This window comes from Loxodonta africana, chromosome 15 (assembly GCF_030014295.1).
Source record: "Loxodonta africana isolate mLoxAfr1 chromosome 15, mLoxAfr1.hap2, whole genome shotgun sequence".
Lineage (NCBI taxonomy): Eukaryota > Metazoa > Chordata > Mammalia > Proboscidea > Elephantidae > Loxodonta > Loxodonta africana.
In genome coordinates this window covers 54,658,105-54,678,048 of record NC_087356.1, presented here as the reverse complement: position 1 = coordinate 54,678,048, position 19,944 = coordinate 54,658,105, and the positions used below count along the sequence as shown (strand labels likewise).

General features: G+C 46.9%; 1 protein-coding gene and 1 long non-coding RNA gene across 7 annotated transcripts in view; one reads left to right on the top strand and one right to left on the bottom strand.

Annotated features, from left to right (window-relative positions):
* The first annotated feature begins 312 nt into the window (after positions 1 to 312).
* Positions 313 to 19,944, top strand: part of ST14 (ST14 transmembrane serine protease matriptase) — a 69,505-nt gene continuing 49,873 nt past the window's right edge. For 2 of the 6 annotated variants that reach the window (XM_064268854.1, XM_064268857.1), the window contains exon 1: positions 313 to 565. In XM_064268854.1, the coding sequence (XP_064124924.1) occupies positions 485 to 565 (81 nt within the window). In that variant the 5' untranslated portion in view covers positions 313 to 484. The other 4 variants (XM_064268858.1, XM_003417410.3, XM_064268856.1 and 1 more) reach the window with 4 other exon arrangements.
* Positions 2,956 to 7,229, bottom strand: LOC135227800 (uncharacterized). The gene is made up of 2 exons (XR_010317987.1): positions 4,905 to 7,229; positions 2,956 to 4,463 (listed from the first exon to the last, which is right to left on the bottom strand). It is a non-coding gene; the product is annotated as an uncharacterized LOC135227800 (long non-coding RNA).

The window sequence follows — 19,944 nt, the reverse complement described above, 5'->3', positions numbered from 1 at the left end:
TACAGAATTGGCATTCATTAGTGAGTTAAATGTCAGGAAGGCAGATTTGCTTATTTAAAGCCATGAAATGAAGTGTGTTGCCAAGGGAGAAAGTGCAGAGAAAACCTAGACAGGCTGAAGAAAGAACTTTGGGAATGATGACATTTAGGGGCCAGAAGTGGAACCAGGATTCAGGGAAGGCAGGTGTTTGAAGACAAAATATCTGTTTCAGATGCTACAGTGGGGTGAAGAGTGTTGGGAACTGATAAGAGAGCATTCGATTGAGCAACGCACATCACTGGTCACCCACACAGGAAGAGAAAGGAGCTGCGGGCTCCAGGAAGAGGGAGGGCAGTAGCTCGAGGGTGAGGCCGGGTCAAGGGGCGGTTTTGGTTTTTGTCTGGTTTCGGAGTGGGCATAATTGAGCCTTAGTCATGAAGCAAGGTGACTAAGGTGAAAGGTGTAGTGGAGAGAGAGATCAAGGATGTAAGAGCCAGGGAGAGAAATGACGGCTGGAGTCAAGGAGGCTGATGAAGGGCTGTTTTCCGGAGGAATGGGACACGTTCTCTTCCAGGAGAGGAAGGAAGTGAGTGAATTCACTGTTTTTTTCTTGGTTAAATCCTTGTGTAGTTAGCTGCCTTCCAGTCGGCCGGACTCATGGCAACCCCAAGCACAACAGAAGGAAACACTGCCCTGTCCTGCGTTATCCGCACGGTCTACTGGGCATCAGAAAGTCAGGATCCGTAAGGTTTTCGTTGGCAGATCGCCTGGCGTTCCCTCCTAGTCCAGCTAGGTACTTCCTAAGAGTCTTGTGTGTGGGACATAGTTGATAATACCACCATCATCCCGCCAACAAGCAAGTCGCTGCGTCTTCAGCCTCCTGGCCTGTTTGCAGCATTCACCGTAGAGGAGACGGTTCCTCTACGGCTCTGCGGGAGGCCGGGCCAAAGGGGCGACCAGCGGGGAAAGGTGTGCGGCGCGCGCAGGCACCCGGGGCGGGGCGGCGGAGGCCACACCCTGAAACTACCTGAGCGCCGGGCCCGGGGGAGTGAGAGCGGCCGGCGCTGGGCCTGCCACCGGAACTCCGACCGCCGCCACGGCCATGGCAGGCCGCCGCTGAACCCCGAGCCTCGAATCGGTAGCTGTGCCTGTGCGCGCTCGCCCGGCCGCCCGAGACCATGAGGAGCAACCGGGTCCGGAAGGGCGGCTGGGGCGCGGACCTCAGGTACAGCTCCCAGCACCAGGTGAGCGCGGACGCGCGGCGCGGCCAGGGACCCCTCGAGTCCCCCAGGCCTGTCGGCCGGGCTGTGAGGGCCGTGTGGCGGCGAGCGCGGCGTCACGGCCCGGGGCGCCGACCCGAAGGGGGCTGGAGCGGAGGGCGCCGGCCGGGACAGCCAGGGGAGGGCGCCTGTGTCTTCTGCGACCCCGCGGCCCCTGCGCTTTTGTCTCGGCCAGCCCACCAGAGGCGGATTAACCGGTAAACCAGGTACGCACTGGTTTAATTGCGTTTACCTACCAATCTGTAGTGCACAGTTTCACATGGGTTTCACTACGCCGTTGATGTGAAAAACAGGTGAATCTGTGCACTACAGATTAGTAAGTAAGCGCAAGTAAACCTGTGGTACCTTGCCTACTGGGTAGTCCATCTCCGAAGGGGACCCACTCCACCGCCCCGGCTCGCCCAGGCCCTGGCCACACAGGTGGAATTTCCTGCTTGGCGGGTGCCCGGCCTTGGCCGGCCGAGCGGGGGGCGGAGGCTGCTGGGCCGGGCAGACCTTTGGTACCAGACCCGGCGCGCAGTCGTGATGGAGCCTCGAAGGGCGGGAACCCCCAGCTCCCGGAGAGGCCCAGTCCCGCCGCCCTGCCCTGTCTCCCTCTCGGGCCCTCCATTTACTCTGGGCTATAAATTCAAGTCCAAAAGGAACTGGGGCACAGAGGCGTTGATTGGGGTGATTTGACTGCGAGGAGGGAGGTTTCTAGGGGTTTGGTGTTTTAGCCATCCTTCCCCTCTGCAGGAGTTTGCTTTTTTCTTCTTGGTCAGAGGGAGTTTGGGGATCTTTGGGAGTTTGGGCTGCCATAGAAACCTGAACGGAGGATTCCAGGATGGGAGCTGAGGTGGCGACTTCTCTAAGAGGGGATGGAGCTCCTCGGGAAGGTGACCTTACGGGAAGTGATGCGGGACACTGTCGTGAGGTGGTGAGCCTTTTGGAAGATACTGAAGCAGGAAGCTCTTTGGCAGAGAAGAACGGGAGACAGCTGGGAAGATCTAAAAAGCATTAAATCTTAAATAATGGAGCTGGGGATGGATCGTTAGTTACTTTACTGAAGGAAAAACCTGGGGGCAGTGCTCAGGCAGAACTAGAAACCAGAGCTCCATCCTCTCTGCCCAGGGGGACCCCAGACCTCCTGGAAGGTCAGTGCACAACGGAGCCGGGAGTGAAGCACCGACTAGTTCCCTGTTCTGCAGATAAAGCACGTCCCTGGGCTCACCTCACTGCTCCTGTGTGCTCCTGCTTCCCACAACCCCCTGTTCCCGGAGCTTGGTGTTAGGCAAGTCTGGAGATACCTCAAATCCATTCCTTTGCTCCAGGCAGCCTCCTGCCTTAGGGGACTTGTAAGGTCCAGACTCTGGGCCTGTGCGGCTACCCCAACCACGAATAGCAGCTGGGTCCCCAGCTTTTGTTTTCTCCACTTTCCACCAGTGGGTTAGTGGCGTGGGCTTAGCAGCCAGGCTGTGCTGGTGTGCCTGGCTGGCCTCTGCCCTGCTTTAAGACTCACGGGACACCTTCTGTTTTCCTTTCTGTAATTGCAGTGTTTACCATTTCTTGATAATTGCCTTCTTGGGGCTCTAGGCTCCTGCCCCCTCAGCAGAGGGCTGCTGTTTGGTGTTTGTTATTTCAAGGCTGTTTTTTCTTCCCTCCTTCCAAGATGTTCAGTCTTCCTGACTGTCTTCTTGCTGACCTTGGAAAAGCTGGGTCGTCCTGGAGTCTTACATGTTTCTCAAGTTAGTGTCGCTTTGAAGAAATCAGTCCACTTCCCTTCTCTGCCCACGCTTCATGCCCCAACTGGCTGCCGGGCTCAAGGCCGGGACACCTCAGCATGCCTTTGAGCTACCCACAGCCAGCAGCTTATCTCTCAGTGATGCTGCCCCTGTGTTCTCATCCCCTTGGTCTCCGCTCATTTTCCTGTCTTCTGTGACACTGACCAGTTCTCTGCTCCACCTGGCCGTCCCTTCCACTTCCAATTCTGCAGTTTCCTTCACTTGGATTGTGCCATGTTTTCTCAGTCCCAGCTCCATTACACCAACTCTGTCCCTAGTCTTGAGAGTGATGCTAAAAGTCTTGTACAGGAATGAGACATGAGGCAGCATGTGCCTGAGGAAATAGCCTTCTATGCCCAAGCTCATTTCCACATCTGGAAGTCTTCAGGTATTCCTCCCTACCCACTGGGTCTCTCTGCAGTGTGTGTTTGCAGTCAGTGAGGACATCTCCTGGTTTGACCATTGCTTGTATCTACAGAATCTTCTTGGGTCATGAGGAGCCTCATAGAGACACTGTTGCTTCTGGGTTCCTTGTTCCCAGCTGCTCTTGGGGCTCCTCTCCATCTCTGTATGGATGGAGAAATGCTCTGTTTGGAGGTAGTTCTATCTGGCTGCCTCTGCCCAAGGCTGGCAACACTGGCCATGTCCCCATCCCACCTTTTCCCATCAAGACTTAGTCCAGGGGGAAGTGCCTGCCGCTGTGACCTCCATGGCATCCAGGGCCCAGCCTCACACACTGAGTCTGGGGGTTGGTTGTGTGACCTGTCTGCGTAAGAGCAGGTGTGCAGGGTCCACTTGTTACCACCCTTAATGAGAACTGGTAGGTGGTCTCACCAAACATTTGACTGCCTGTGGGATATTTGACGATTGTTGTGAAGCTGCTTTGACATCCATAGTTCCTTCTCAGGTCAGGATTGCTCCAGGTAAGACTCAGCACCCCCAGGCATTCGGAGACCAGGGTTGGACAGTCAGGTGTTATGAGGTGAAAGGGAAGGCAAGGTACTGTGGGTTAGGCTGTACAGCTCTGGCTGCTCAGAGCAGTCTCTGTTCATTGTTCAAACATTTATTTATTCAGTCACACATTCACTTTAATTGTTTGTTAGATACCCACTAATTGAGCATGTGCCAGGTTCTGGGAAATAGCAGTGAGAAAAACCCCAGTCACCCAGTCTCTACCTTCAGGGAACACCCAGTGTGACGTGGGGTACAGGGAACTACAGTCCTGTGTAGTGACTACTAGATTCTGAGTAAGCCCAGGGTGGGCACTTAGGAGGGGCCTCTCTCCCAGGCTTGCAGGACCAGGGTATGCAAATCGGGGCTGGAGACAGTCTGTGATGTGGTGATAAGAGTGTCCAACCGGGATCCAGGAGGCCTGGCACTGCTGCTTTGTAGTCACATGATCACAGAGATGTTGCTCAATCTCTCTAAGCCTTCACTTCTGTGGCTATAAATGGGATGACATGTATGTCATAGGTTGGTTGCAAGGACTAAAAGGGATACTGTACCTGGAAGTCCTTTGTAAGTTGCAGCATGGTGTATAAAACCATACAGTTTAAGTTTTTGAGTTGGAAAAGCTTGGAGACACACAGGAAGGTGGTAGCATTAGCAGGATGCCGGGTGAGGAGATGGAGAGTCTGACTCCTGGGGTGGGGGAGGCAGCCACCCTTGCAGAAGTGCCACCTGCCCTGCTGAACGTAGGAAACTCTCTGTGTTGAGTATCTCACCCAAGGCTCCTCTGGGTAAGTTCCAACTGCCAACCTTTTAGCTAGAAGCCAGGTACTTCCCTGTTTGTGCTACCCAGGGACTCTGCCTTCATTCAGAGATGGGGAAACTGACCCATAAGGAAAGAAGCTGCTGCTATGGGTGAGAAGCCCCAGTCACCTACCATCAATGGGAAGCTCTTCCACACTGTCTTCAGTTTTCCATCTCTTTGCTTGGCTTCTGTGAGAAGGACTTAACAAAGGACATGTGGACCAAGACCACTCTAGCCAGCTTCTCAAGGCTTTCTCCCTCTCCTCCCCTGCCCCACCAAACCAAACACAAACTTTTTGAAACTTCCTTTTTTCTTTGTTCTCCCAAGCATGTGTGGAGTGAGGGCCCCTTTAAAGGCTGTGTTTTGGGAAGGAGTGTGCAGGTGCAGGGCCCTGAGGGACAGAATGGGGAAAGGAGTAAGCAGTGGGGAACCAGATTGTTCTCTAGGCAGAGATGCGGCCTCACAGGGTTGCAGATGGACCGGAAGCCTGCGTTCTCCAACAGGAGCTTCGTCAACCCTTCCTCCCACCTTCTTCCCAGAAAGACCTGTAACACCTTCAGGTGCACTACCCCCTAGCTTGATAGCTGTTTCTATAGATGAGAAGCCCAAGTCACTTACCATCAGTGGGGATGGTCTGAGGGTGGATCTGCTCAGAGCCTGGGCATGGGGTGGAGATGCCGCCGGCTGTGGCAGGGGAACCAGTCACGCTGCCTACCCCTGGGCCTCTCTCTCTGCTCCCCAACAAGCATGACTTCCTCTGTGGCCAGTGGCTTCCTCGTGCTGTGGTCCTGGAGTTCCCCTGGTGTCTCTGTTCCTTCTCTGCTCTGTGCTCTGCCTAGACTGTTGGCTCACGTCTCTCCTAAGAGAGGAGGTCTGCCCTTGGAAGAGAAGGGAGGCTGGAACAGAGCCTCCAAGGAGCCCAGGTCCCAGGGATGTTGCTTCTGACATTGTGAACATGGCTGTTGGAGTCCGTACCTAGAATAATGCCAATCGCTGCTCCTGTTTATTGAGGATGTGCTATGTGCTGGACTCTGTTCCACAGTACTTTATATGTATTATGCCTCTGAGAGGTACGTACTATTTTTGTTATTATCATAGGTGAGGAAAATGGGGCACAGAGAGGCTAAGGAACTTGCCCAAATGTTACAGAGCTAGAAAATAGTGGGATCCAATTTGCATCCAGGTAGTCTGGCTTTAAGGAGTCCCGGTGGCACAGTTAGCGCTCAGCTGCTAACTGAAAGGTTGATAGTTTGAACCTATCAGCTGCTCCCTGGGAGAAAGATGTGACAGTCTACTTCCATAAAGATTATAGCCTTGGAAACCCTATGGGGCAGTTCTACTCTGTCCTATAGGGTTGCTTTGAGTTGAAATCTACTTGACGGCAATGGGCATGTTTGGCTCTACTGTATTCCATCTGGACTGTTGCAGTGCTCAACAGGGCTGTCAGCCCAGTGGACTCAGCAAGGGAAGCAATTGGTGTGCTTTGGGCCAGAAACTGGATTTTTCCTCTTGGGTTGTTTCTAAGATAACTGGTGCAAAGTGAAATTATAAAAGCCGCTTGGTAGTAATTAGAATGGAAGCTTCTGTGCTTCTCAGGGCCCTCTCCCTGGCTGGCAGTGGTGTGGGGGGCGTTTGGTGTGTGTTCAGCGCTCATGGGCAGTAATTTCCCTTTCTCCTTTGCTAAGAACTTTTCCAGAAGCAAGTGCCTACTAAAAATTCTGTCTCAGTGTATCACATTTTCAGAATCTGCCTGTGCTGTCTCTCCTTAACAACACCTTAGGGCTTGCCCCAAAATCCTTGTTGACAGTTGGCTAACTCTGGTCAAAGTCTTGGCTCCTTTGTGTGCTTTTGGCCCGCGTTGATTATGCTTGAGGTGGTGATCATGATGATGATGATGGAGAGAAGGTGGAGAATATGATGATGGCCATCTTTATCCTCCACTAACTATGTGCGCTTCAGTTCATTATCTTGTTTTATCCTCACAACAACTGTATGAAAAAAATGCCTAGTTTACAGATGAGAATACCGAGGCTCAAAGAGTTTAGTAACGGCCCAGAGGCAGTAAGAGGTAGAGCAAGAATTTGGACCTAAATCTGTCCAACTTCAAAGCCTATGATCCTAACTGCAACACCAGTATAAAACTGTATTTCAAAGACAGTGTTGATTGATGCGTGTCCCCAGCAGAATCCTAGAACACATCATTAAACAGGGAAGTGGTGAGCACAAGGCACCAACCCAAGTTCACTAAAAGCATCTCACACCAAACTAGTTTGGTTTTCCCTTTTGATGAGGTTACTTAGCTGGTAGATCAGAAGCACAGCTGGCGATGTGATTTCAACAAGGCTTTAAGTGAAACGTAGCTATATGTATTATACACATAATTAAAAATAATAGTGGAAATGAAAAAAAAATTCACCCACAATTGGATCAAGCCAACAAATCAGGTTGTTAACAGTTTTCACGCCTCCGTCCACGCCTTGCTGTGTGTGTACTTGTCATCTGGTTTGATATAACGCAGATACAGTCTGTGTCTGGGAAAGGCATAGCTATCAGCTCCTGTCTGCTGGGCACTTGGAAGATTGGGGCTGGCTGGTAGACAGCTCTGGTAGATTTGTGTCTGGTTGAAGTACTGTGCCAAAGAGGGTCCACTCACAGATCCAAGCCATCCTGGACGGTGAGCTTCAGGGCTGCCTCTCACTCCTGAGTTCTGCACCATTTCCTTTTCAGTAATACTCTGGATGAGGACTTGGAGCATGTGTTTATCAGCTTCATAGATGACACACAGCTGGGAGGGAAAGTCTGATACCTTGGGTGATGTCATAGATTGAATTGTATGTCTCAAAAATATGTCGTCTTGGCTAGGTCATGATTTCCAGTATTGTGTGATTGTCCACCATTTTGTCATCTGATGTGATTTCCCTGTGTGTTGTAAATCCTATCGCTATGATGTTAATGAGATGGATTGGTGGCAGTTATATTGATGAGATCTACAAGATTAGTGTCTTAAGCCAATCTCTATTGAGATATAAAAGAGAGACATGAGCAGAGAGACATGGGGGCCCCATGCCACCAAGAAAGCAGAACCAGGAGCAGAGCACATCCTTTGGACCCAGGGTGCCTGCACCTGAGAAGCTCCTCAACCAGGAGAAGATTGACGACAAGGACCTCTCCCCAGAACCGACAGAGAGAAAGAGAGAGAGAGAGAGAGAGCCTTCTCTAGAGCTGATGCCCTGGATTTGGACTTGTAGCCTACTAGACTGTGAGAGAATAAATTTCTCTTTGTTAAAGCCATCCACTTGTGGTATTTCTGTTACGGCTATAACTAAGACAGGTGACTCACCGTATTTTTACTCAGATAAAGTGCACACTCTGTGTTTGTTTGCTGGCTATGCCCTCCCTCCTTGATGTACCCTCACAAGTGCTGCCATGCTAATCGTATTCCACATGTTGCTGTACAAAAATTAACATAGCAAGTATCTTAGTCATCTAGTGCTGCTGTAACAGAAATACCACAAGTGGATGGCTCTAACAAACAGAAGTTTATTCTCTCACAATCTAGGAGGCTAGAAACCCGAATTCAGGGTGCCAGTTCCAGGGAAAGGCATTCTTTCTCTGTTGGGTCTGGGGGAAGGTCCTTGTCTTCAATCTTCCCTGGTTGACGAGCTTCTCAGTGCAGGGACCCTGGGTCCAAAGGACATGCTTTGCTCCCAGTGCTGCTTTCTTGGTGGTATGAGGTCCCCATGTCTCTCTGCTGGCTTCTCTCCTTTATATCTCAAAAGAGATTGTCCCTAAACAAAACCTAATCTAGCAGATTGAGCCCTGCCTCATTAACAGGACTGTGGCTATTACAACCTCATTAACATCATAGAAGTAGGATTTCCAGTACATAGGAAAATCACATCAGATCACAAAATGGTGGAAATCACACTACTGGGAACCATGGCCTACGCAAGTTGACACACATTTTTGGGCGACATAACTCAATCCATAACAGCAAGTTTACATAAATACCTGGGGGATTGAAGGGGGAGAGTGCAGGGTCTCAGCAAACTAACACAGAAGACTGATGTTATTTGCATAAAAACACAGTAATTATGAGTCCAAAAGACCTGGGCAGCCTGGCATGATAGCTGAAATGAGCAGAGTTGGATCCATCAGGGGTAGGAGTAAAGCGCTGCACTTATAAGTCATCCCCCCTTCTTCATGGAGGATGCGTTCCAAGACCCCCGTGGATGCCTAAAACTGTGGATACTACCAAACCATGTGTTTTATCTTATACATACATACCAAAACCAAACCAAACCAAACCCACTGCTGTCGAGACGATTCCAACTCATAGTGACCCTATACTATGATAAAGTTTAATTTATAAATTAGATACAGTAAGATTAACAAAAATAATAAAATAGAACAATTATAATAATACACTGTAATAAGTTACGTGAATGTGGTCCCTGGGCTGGTTGGAGGAATGCAGCGGGAGATTTCATGACACTACTTGTTTAACATTTTCGGACCTTGGTTGACCAGAGGTAACTGAAACCTCGGAAAGCAAAACCACAGATTGGGGAGGGGGGTGGTGCTACTGTGTCACCAAAGCCCTGGTGGTGCAATGGTTGAAAGCTAAAAACTCAGCTGCTAGCCAAAAGGTCAGCAGTTCAAATCCACCAGCTGCTCCTTAGAAATCCTATGGGGAGTTCTACTCTGTCCTGTAGAGTCCCTATGAGTCAGAAATGCCACAACCGCATCATGTTTTTTGTTTGTTTGGTTGGTTTACTGTACCACTACCATCAACAAGAAAAAACAAAAATTACCTCCCATGTTTTGGATGCGAGGAGCCTGGTACTACAGTCAATCTAGAATTTTGAGCTGACTGCACGGTCAGTCAAGACCAAGCATGCAGTACCCAGAATCTATGGTAAGCTCCCCCATCTGCATGTTTTTATTTGGTTTTACCTCTTAAAATTATTATTAAAAGGCTAATAATACATATTTAAAGGAAATTTGGCTAACTCATATAAGTAACCAACCAGTTGTCGAGCCAATTCTGATTCATGGGGACCCCATGTGTGTCCAGAGGAGACGTGTTTCTTGGGGTTTTCAATAGCTGATCTTTCAAAAGTAGATTGCCAGGGCTTTTTTTCGAGGTTCCCCTGGGTGGACTTAAAACTTCAACTTTTCTGTAAGCAGGAGAGCACATTAGCCGTTTCCATCACCCAGAGATTCACATAAGTAGGAGGATTTAAAAAAATGGGGGGAAATTACCCATATGGAGGCATTCTAACAATGTGGTGTTACCTGTGCATGCCTTTTTTTAAAATGATTTTTTCTTGATTATAAAAATTAGTAAGTGTTTTTTAAGTCAAGTGATACAGAAACGTACAAAATAGAAAGTGAAATCTCTCAGAAAATTTTTTCCCCAAATATAAAAAACCAAACCAAACCCAGTGCCATCGAGTCAATTCGGACTCATAGTGACCCTATAGGACAGAGTAGAACTGCCCCAGAGTTTCCAAAGAGCACCTGGTGGATTCGAACTGCCGACCCTTTGGTTAGCAGCCGTAGCACTTAACCACTATGCCACTAGGGTTCCCCAAATATAACCACTGTAAATAGTTTGGCTTACATTCCAGTCTCCTTTAATTGTTCTTGACATGCAAATCTTCTGTATTCAAGTATTGTTCTTCTTTTTTTTTTTTTTTTCCATGAGAATCAGGGAGTGTTCCTTTTTATTCTGAGGTGTGGTTACATTTCTGTTGCTGGCAAGGTATCTAGTAATAGTAAAGACTTCTGCTTTTTAGGTAAAGTGACAGCTTTTAGATACATGTCTCCAAACTTCTTCAACATGGTTAATTCTCTTATTTATTTATTTTGTTGTTGTTGAGAATATACACAGCAAAACATACACCAATTAAGCAATTTCTACACGCACCATTCAGTGACATTGATTATATTCTTCGAGTTGTACAATCTTTCTCACCCTCCTTTTCTGAGTTGTTCCTCCTCAAGTGTTATTCTTGACATGCAAATTTTCTGTGCCTATATTAATATTTGGGGAAACCCTGGTGGTGTAGTGGTTAAGTGCTACCGTGGTTGCTAACCAAAGTGTCTGTAGTTCGAATCCACCAGGCATTCCTTGGAAACTTTATGGGGCAGTTCTACTCTGTCCTATAGGGTCGCTATGAGTCGGAATCGACTCGATGGCGCTCGGTTTTATACTAATATTTGGAGCTCTGGCGGCGCAGTGGTTAGGAGCTCAGTCTACTAACCAAAATATTGGCAGTTCAAATCCACCAGCTGCTCCTTGGAAACTCTATGGGGCAGCTCTACCCTGTCCTATAGGGACTCTATGAATCAGAATCGACTCAATGGCTGCGGGTTTGGTTTTTTTTTTTTGGTTATATTACTATTTATGTGAACACTGTTTAATGTTTAATGTTCTCCCCAAATGGGATAATTATGTGATTACTATTCTGCAGCTGATAACCACGAACCCACTGCTTGCTGTCAAGTCGATTTCAACTTATAGCGACCCTATAGGACAGAGTAGAACTGCCCCATAGAGTTTCCAAGGAGCACCTGGTGGATTCGAACTCCCCACTTTTTGGTTAGCAGCTGTAGCACTTAATCACTCTGCCACCAGGGTTTCCTTCTGTAGCTAAAGATATAGTTAAAAATAAATATATAAATAAAAATTGGGGAATTGCCCTTACAAAAGGATTTTCACATTTTGAAATTCCTACGCAGAGTTTCTTAACACATTTATTAAATATCTAACCCATTCTAGGATAATAGAGCAAAGTCACAGGCTCCTTTCCCCTGCCTCCGTCCCCCCAACCTTAAGCAACTGATAGTTGCTTGAGACTTTGAGAGGCTGGACCAGTGGTGTGCTTGGAGTGCTAGGAATACTAGTAGGAAGGACACCTAACTAAAAAGTGTGGGAGAGATTTATCTTTGAAATTTTCCCAGAGAAGGGGACATCTGAGCTGATTTTTGAGGGTAAATGAGAAGTAATCATACATTTTTGGCTTTCTTCTTCTTCTTTTTTTATTTTACATTGTATCTTAAATAGTTTTTCCGTGTTATTACGTACCCTTTGAAAAACCATTTTTGATTGCTGCATACATTTTTTATCAAGTGAGTATATCATCTTTAATTCAACCAGTCCCCGATAGCCAACATTTAATTTACCTGTATTGTCCATGTGTGGTAATTGGGTGTATTATTTGGACAATTAATGGAAACATAACAGTTGCCAGTATAAGGTCACACTGGTCTGACCTTACTTGGATTATGCTGTTGGGTTCTGGGTACCATGTCTTAGAGGGAATATTGCCAAATGTGTGGTTGAACGAGGTGCCCAGAGGTCTGGAAAGCATTCTGTTTGATGAGTGACTGGAGGGACTGGGTGTGTTTAGCCTGCGACCGAGAGGGCTGAGGAGGTACACGGCTGAGGTGTGAAGGCTTCCAAGGGCTGCTATAAAGGAGAAATTCAGTTAACTCTGTTACAGTGCCAGTGTGCAGAAGCCATTGTGATGTGGGTCAGACTCAGGGGAAGGGAGAACTTTCTAGTAATTGGCACAAAAGAAACATACTGTTCCACCCAGAAGGGATGGTCCAGGGATGGCAGGAGCTGAGCTGAGCTGACCTTCACATTCTGCTCTGGCTCTGAGAACTGACTCCTAGTATGCAGGTCAGCACTTCACCTGCTCTCAGCCTTTTCCTTTCACCAGAGGATTATTTTGGTTTGTACTTAGTTGTGAGGACAGACTCCAGGCCCCCTCCCCCTGGCAGCTTCCCTCTTTGCATATGTAATCCCTTCAGCTGCTTAGGTTTGTAAAACAGCATGCCTGGGAACCTCAGAGGAGTGTTTCAGAACAAAGTCAACTCTCACACACTCCGTAGGCCAAGGGTAAGACTTTACCAGTATCTTTTACAGATCCCTTGGTCTGCTGAGGCAGCTGTTAAAGTGAGTTAAACACACTGTGGTACATCCATTCAAAACAAGTGCAGCAGTGTATCAACAGGGAACTGCTGGAAATTCAAGCCAGATTCAGAAGAGGACGCGGAATCAGGTATCATTGCTGATGTCAGATGGATCTTGGCTGAAAGCAGAGAATACCAGAAAGGGGTTTACCTGTGTTTTATTGACTATGCAAAGGTATTCGATTGTGAGGATCATAAACAAATTATAACATTGAGAAGAATGGGACTTTCAGAACACTTAATTGTGCTCATGCAGAACCTGTACATAGACCAAGAGGCAGTCGTTCCAATAGAACAAGGGGATACTGCATGGTTTAAAATCAGGAAAAGTGTGCATCAGGGTGGTATCCTTTCACCATACCTATTCAATCCATCTGCTGAGAAGCTGGACTGTATGGAGAAGCACGTGGCATCAAGATTGCAGGAACAACCTGTGCTATGCAGATGACACAACCTTACTTGCAGAAAGTGAAGAGGACTTGAAGCACTTACTGATGAAGATCAAAGACCACAGGTTTCAGTACGGATTACACTTTAACATAAAGAAAACAAAAATCCTCACAGCTGGACCAGCAAACAACATCATGATAAATGGAGAAAAGATTGAAGTTGTCAAGGATTTCATTTTACTTTGATCCACAACCAACAGCCATGGGAGCAGCAGTCAAGAAATATAATGACATATTGCATTGGGCAAATCTGCTGCAAAAGACCTCTTTAAAGGGGTAAAAAGCGAAAATGTCACCTTGTGGACTAAGGTGCACTTTACCCAAATCATGGTATTTTCATTCATCTCATAAGCCTGCGAAAGCTAGAAAGACTGAAGAAGAGTTGATGCCGTAGAAATATGGTGTTGGCGAAGAATATTGAATATACCATGGACTGCCAGAAGAACGAACAAATCTGTCTTGAAAGAAGTACCTCCAGAATGCTCCATAGAGGTGAGGATAGTGAGACTTTGTCTCATACTTTGGACATTATTATTAGGAGGGATCAGTCCCTGGAGAAGGACATCATGCTTGGTAAAAGAGAAGGTCAGTGAAAAAGAGGAAGGCCCTCAACAAGACGGATTGACATGGTGGCCGTACCAATGGGCTCAAACATAGCAACAGTGGTGAGGATGGAGCAGGACCGGGCAGTGTTTTGTTCTACTCTGCATGGGGTTCCTATGAGTTGGAACTGACTCGACAGCACCTAACAACAACAACAACAGCAAAACTACAAAGGGACAAACTATTGATGCACACAAGAAGGTGAATGGATCTCCAGAGAATTATGCTGAGTGAAAAAAGCTAACAATCCCAAATGGCTACATACTGTATATTCCATTTATATAATACTTTTGAAATGACTACGTTTTAGAAATGGAGGACAGATTGGTGGTTGGGGGCTTAGGGGAGTAGGAGCGAGATGGGTGTCATTATAAAAGGGCAACAGGAAGATCCTGTGTTAGAACTGTTCAGAATCTCGACAGTGGCAGTAGATCCAGGAACCTACATAGGGGATAACTGGGTAAAATTTCTCTCTCTGTCACACACACACAAATGAATGCAAGTGAAACTGGGGAGATCTGAATTAAAAAAAAAAAAACGAAAAACCAACTAAACCAGTTGCTGTGAAGTTGACTCCAATTCATAGCAACCTCATGTGTATCAGAATAGAACTGTACTCCATAGGGTTTTGAATGGCTGGTTTTTCAGAAGTAGATTGCCAGGCCTTTCTTCTGAGGCACCTCTGGGTGAACTCAAACCCCTAACCTTTTAGTTACCAGCCGAGCATTTGCACCCACTTCCCCTCCCCACCCAGAGTCTGTGGAGATCTGACCAAGATCTGTGAATTGTATCAATATACATAACCTGGTCATGATAGTGTACTATAATTTTATCCATTCTGCCACTCTCTGTCTCTTTATTGGTGCATTTAGTCCATTTACATTCAGTGTAATTATGGATAGGTATGAGTTTAGTCCTGTCATTTTGTTGTCTTTTTTTGTATATTGTTGACAGTTTCTTTTTCCCACTTAATTTTTTGTGCTGAGTAGTTTATATATTGTCTTTTCCTCTTTGTTGTTGTTGATTTTGTTTTTGCTGAGTCTTTATTTTTTTTCTTGTATTTTATTTTGATGTGTAGGATTGCTAGTCTCCTTTGTGGTTACTTTAGTATTTACCGCTATTTTTCTAAGTTTAAACCTAACCTTTATCTCTTTATATCACCTTGACTTCCTCTCCATATGGAAGATCTGTGGCTACATTTTTTAGTCCCTCTTTATTGTTTGCTTTTTACAAATTCCCTAAACTTCTGTTTATCTGGAAATGTCCTAACTTTGCCTTCATATCTGAGAGACAGTTTCGCTGGATATATGATTCTTGGCTGGCAATTTTTTTCCTCCAACGCTTTAAATAAGTCATTCCATTGCTTTCTTGCTTGCATGGTTTCTGCTGAGTAGTCGAAGCTTAATCTTATTGACTCTCCTTTGTAGGTGACTTTTTGTTTATCCCTAAAAAGAAAAAAAAAGCTGCACTTAAAATTCTCTCTTTATCTTTGGTTTTGGCAAGTTTGATTATAATATGTCTTGTTAACTTTCTTTTGAGATCTACCTTCTGTGGAGTTCAACGAGCATCTTGGATAGATATATCTTCTCATCTTTCACAATATCAGGGAAGTTCTCTGCCCACAAATCTTCAATAATTCTCTCTGTATTTTCTGTTATCCCTCCCTGTTCTGGTACTCCAGTCACTCGTAGGTTATTTTGCTTGATAGAGTCCCACATGATTCTTAGGGTTTCTTCATTTTTTTAAATTCTTTATCTGATTTTTCTTTGAATACGTTGGTACCAAGTGTTTTGTCCTCAGTCTCACTAATTCTGCCTTCCATTGCCTCAATTCTGCTCCCCTGACTTTCTGTTGAGTTGTCTAATTCTGTAATTTTATTAATCTTCTGAATTTCTGATTGCTCTCTATGGATTCTTGCAGCCTATTAAATTTTTCATTGTGTTCTTGAATAACCTTTTTAATTTCTTCAACTGCTTTATCTGTGTGTTCATTGGCTTGTTCTACATTTTGCCTGATCTCGTTCCTGATGTCTTGAAGAGTTCTGTATATTAATCCTTTGTATTCTACATCTGGCAATTCCAGGAAGACACCTTCATCCAGAAGATTCCTTGATTCTTTGTTTTGAGAGCTTGTTGAAGTGAGCATGGTCTGCTTCTTTATGTGATTTGATAAGCCATCTATAAGTTATTGTATTAGTTTATTTTACGTTTCCTTACTGTATCCTAGCTTCTTGCTTTGTTTTGTTTTGATATGCTCAAATAGGCTGCCTGAGTGAGCTAGCTTGATTATTTTCATCTTCGATGCTCTAATGTCTCGTCATGAGTTGGCTAGAGCTGTTACCAGGTATAAGAGCCCAACAGTCCATTCACTTTTCTTGTATGGATTCAGCTCAGGTGTCCAAGTAGTTGGTCATCCAGTGTGTGGTGCAGGCTTTGTCCTACAGTCTTAGAGGGGCAGGGGTGATTGGTGTAGGCACAAGTATCTGGTTGTAGCAGGGGGTCACCCTCTGAACAGGGTAGGGGGCTGACAACTGTCCCCTGAGTGTCTGTGTGGAAAGCACATCCCTGTTTCCTAGAGAGTACAGGTGGGTGGGTTCTGCAGATGGACCATGGGTACCCAGTGCTTTTGGTTTAAGGACTGGGAGGTACCACTTATCCTTGGACCCCTTTGCCGATGGCTAGGTGATGCGGGTGGAGCCACCAGTCCTTAGGTCCCTGATGTGGGTACATGAGGACCCTGTTTAATAGGCAAAGTGGTGTCAAACATCAAACACCCACCTCTACTGCACAGTTGAAACAGTTGCAGTCTGCCAGCAAGGGCCTAGTCTCCTGAAATGGCCCCGCACAGGTCCATGCAGGGGTGAAGTGTATTCAAAGTCTGCAGACCGTTTGTGTCTGGACAGAAGCCACTTCTGTCCTGAGCTCCCCAGTTTAGTGGAGCTGGCAGATTATCTTTTACCCAAATGTGAATTTATCCCTTCTCCAAGGCTGGGAGAATGGCTCAGAGTGTGCAGCAGGACCTATCTCAGGCCCAGGGAAATCAACAGCCACTGAAGCCGGCTTGGGGGCTGGGGGTGCAGTAAAATAAATGCAGTACTTAGCTTTGGCCAAGAGCACCATTCTTCTCTGGTGCTCTGTATGGCTGGCTTTCTCTCCCCGAGGAAACCGTGTCTGGAATGCTATCACCAGCCCTGCTGTAGTCGCTCCAGGGAATGGTGCCTGAGGGTTCCCAGCAATTCAGGTCAGACAACTCCTCTCTGCTTCTGAACCGCCTCTCCCTTCCCCTGGCACTCAGTCCGTTTTCTAACTTGTCTTTGATGTTCAGGGCTCCTAGCTTGTCATAAATATAATTGTTTCACTTTTTTGGGGGGGCCTTTGTTATAAGAGGAATCACCAGAAGTGCCTGACTACTCCACCATCTTGGCCCCCAGTGTAGTATAATTTTGCAAGAATGTTACCATGGGGGAAACTGGGCAAGGTTTACAAGGAAGCCCTTTGTATCATTTCTTACAACTGCACTTACAAACCGCCTATAATTATCTCAATAGAAATTTCAATTAAATGAAAGCACTAGCCTTTGAAATCAGAATGTGGGCTCAGTGGAAAGTCAAGGAAATGAATTAAAAGAGTAACTGGGGCTGGGGCCTGGAGACCATGGTTTTAGAGAACAACTAGGTCAATTGGCATAACGAAGTTTATTAAGAAAATGTTCTGCATCCCACTTTGGTAAGTGGCATCTGGGGTCTTAAAAGCTAACAAGTGGCCATCTAAGATTCATCAATTGGTCCCAGCCCACTTGGAGCAAAGGAGAATGAAGAACATCAAAGACACGAGGAAAATATCAGCCCGAGAGATAAAAGGGCCACATAAACCAGAGACTCCATCAGCCTGAGACTAGAAGAACTAGATGGTGCCTGGCTATCACAAGTGACCACCCTGACAGGGAACACAACAGAGAATCCTGGACAGGGTGGGAGGGAGAAAAGTGTGGAACAGAACTCAAATTCATGTAAAAAGACCAGATTCAGTGGTCTGACAGAGACTGGCAGAACTCCCCAAACTGTGGCCCCCGGAAGCTCTGAACTGAAACCATTCCCATAGCCCACTCTTCAGACAAAGATTAGACAGGAGTATAAAACAAAAAATAATACACATGAAGAGTGTGCTTTTTAGTTCAACCAGATACATGAGACCAAATGGGCAGCTCCGGCCTGGAGGCAGGATGAGAAGGCAGGAATGGACAGAAGCTGGTTGAATGGACACAAGGAACCCAGGGTGGAAAGGGGGAGTATGTTGTCACATTGCAACAAATGTCACAAAACAATGCGTATAAATTTTTGTATGAGAAATTAACTTGAGCTGTAGACGTTCACCTAAAGGACAGTAAAAAAATAAAATAAAAGCAGTGGTCTGGTGCAGCTTTCTTCACCTTTTTACCTCCTTGTTTGGTTTCTGGGAACTGCCCGGCTGCGTTTCTGCTCTCTTAGTGAGCTGACACAGGCCAGGGAAAGATGGGAGGTGCTAACTCTGCACCAGGTGGGTGGCAGCAGGGATGGGAGAGCAGTACAGAGGAAGCTAGGCCTGTTGGCACCTGGGACAGCCACAGGATATCACTGATGCCTTGTGGGTGGGGCAGGGCTCAGGGAGAAATCGCTCAGCTATGGATTAAGGTGGTCCAGGGAGGCCATCTGGACGAGCTCGGCCTGGCTGTGTCCTTCAGGACAGGTAGGATTCAGCAGATAGTGGGGAAAGCCCAGGCAGTCCCAACTGGCAGCATGGGTCAGCCTCCTGGGTCTTACCAGGTGGGGTGCTCCTGGCTCAGGGCAGAGTTGGGGATGGGGCGTCAGTACCCCTGGGCCAATGTTACAAAGGTGGACATTCTTCTGTTGTGGTGGGTACAGCTGCACCCATCTCTGGGGTCCAGGGAGTGGGTTTTGTAGCAGGTAAGTTTTGCAGTGTGTCCTTTAAGTAAACCAGTCTCTCTGCACTTCAGCTGGCTTGTCTGCTGTCTCCCAGGAGTGGCAGAGTCAATGAGAAGTATGCTGGCTTTGGAGTCAGATGGGTTTGAGTCTGAAGTTCAGCTCTGCCCTCTTTTAGCCTGGGGTACTTGTTAAACTTCAAGATTCCAGGGCCCTGCTCCTGCCCTGGAGTCCCTGGGTGATGCAGACCATACATGCACTGGGCTGCATGTTGGAGATTCGAGTCCACCCAGAGGTGCCTCAGAAGAAAGGCCGTGTGATCCATTCCTGCAAAATCAGCCATTGAAAACCCTGTGGAGCAGGGTTCTATTCTGACACAGAGGCGGTCATCATGAGTTGGGGTCATTCAATGGCGGCTGGTAACTGGCTTCTAAGCTACGAAATCAGAATCCAGGGACAGGGCTTAACAAGCACCATGTTTGTTTTATTTGTTTTTGTGGCCAGACAAGTTTGTGGGTTTTGGTGATAAGTCGCCCTCTTTTAACTTATTTTCTCACCTGACAATGAAACCTAGTTGTAAGAATTAGAGGTAATATATTTAAAATGCCTAGCGTGGCACAAAAATTACAAAATAGGATCGTTTTTGCTGTGGCCATTGCCTGCCTTTCCAGGCTGTGTGAGTCGGGGTGAATGGAAGAGCCCCTCGGGGACCGGCAGAGCACCCTGGGGCCTCCTAGGCACTGGCCTCTGAACAGACCTCCGTTTCCAAGGCCGTAAGGACCTTTTGTTGCTGTTAGTTGCTGTCAAGTTGGCCTGGACTTACGGCGACCCCAGGCACAGCAGGACAAAACATTGCCCAGTCCCGTACCACTTCACGATTGTGGGTGTGCTCAGGCCCATTGCTGTAGTCACTGTGCATTTTGAGTGCCTTCTACCTAACAGGCTCACCTTCCAGCACTGTATCAGGCAATATTCTCTTGTAATCTATAGGGTTTTCATTGGCTAGTTTTTGGAAGTAAATCGCCAGGCCTTTCTTCCTAGTCTTTCTTAGTCTGGAATTTCTGCTGAGGCCTGTCCACCATGGGTGACACTGGTATTTGAAATACCAGTGGTATAGCTTCCATCATCACAGCAACACACAAGCCCCCACAGTGCAGCAGACTGACAGGCAGATGGTAGGGAGATATTGCCCAGTCGAGTGGTGTTGAAACCTCTG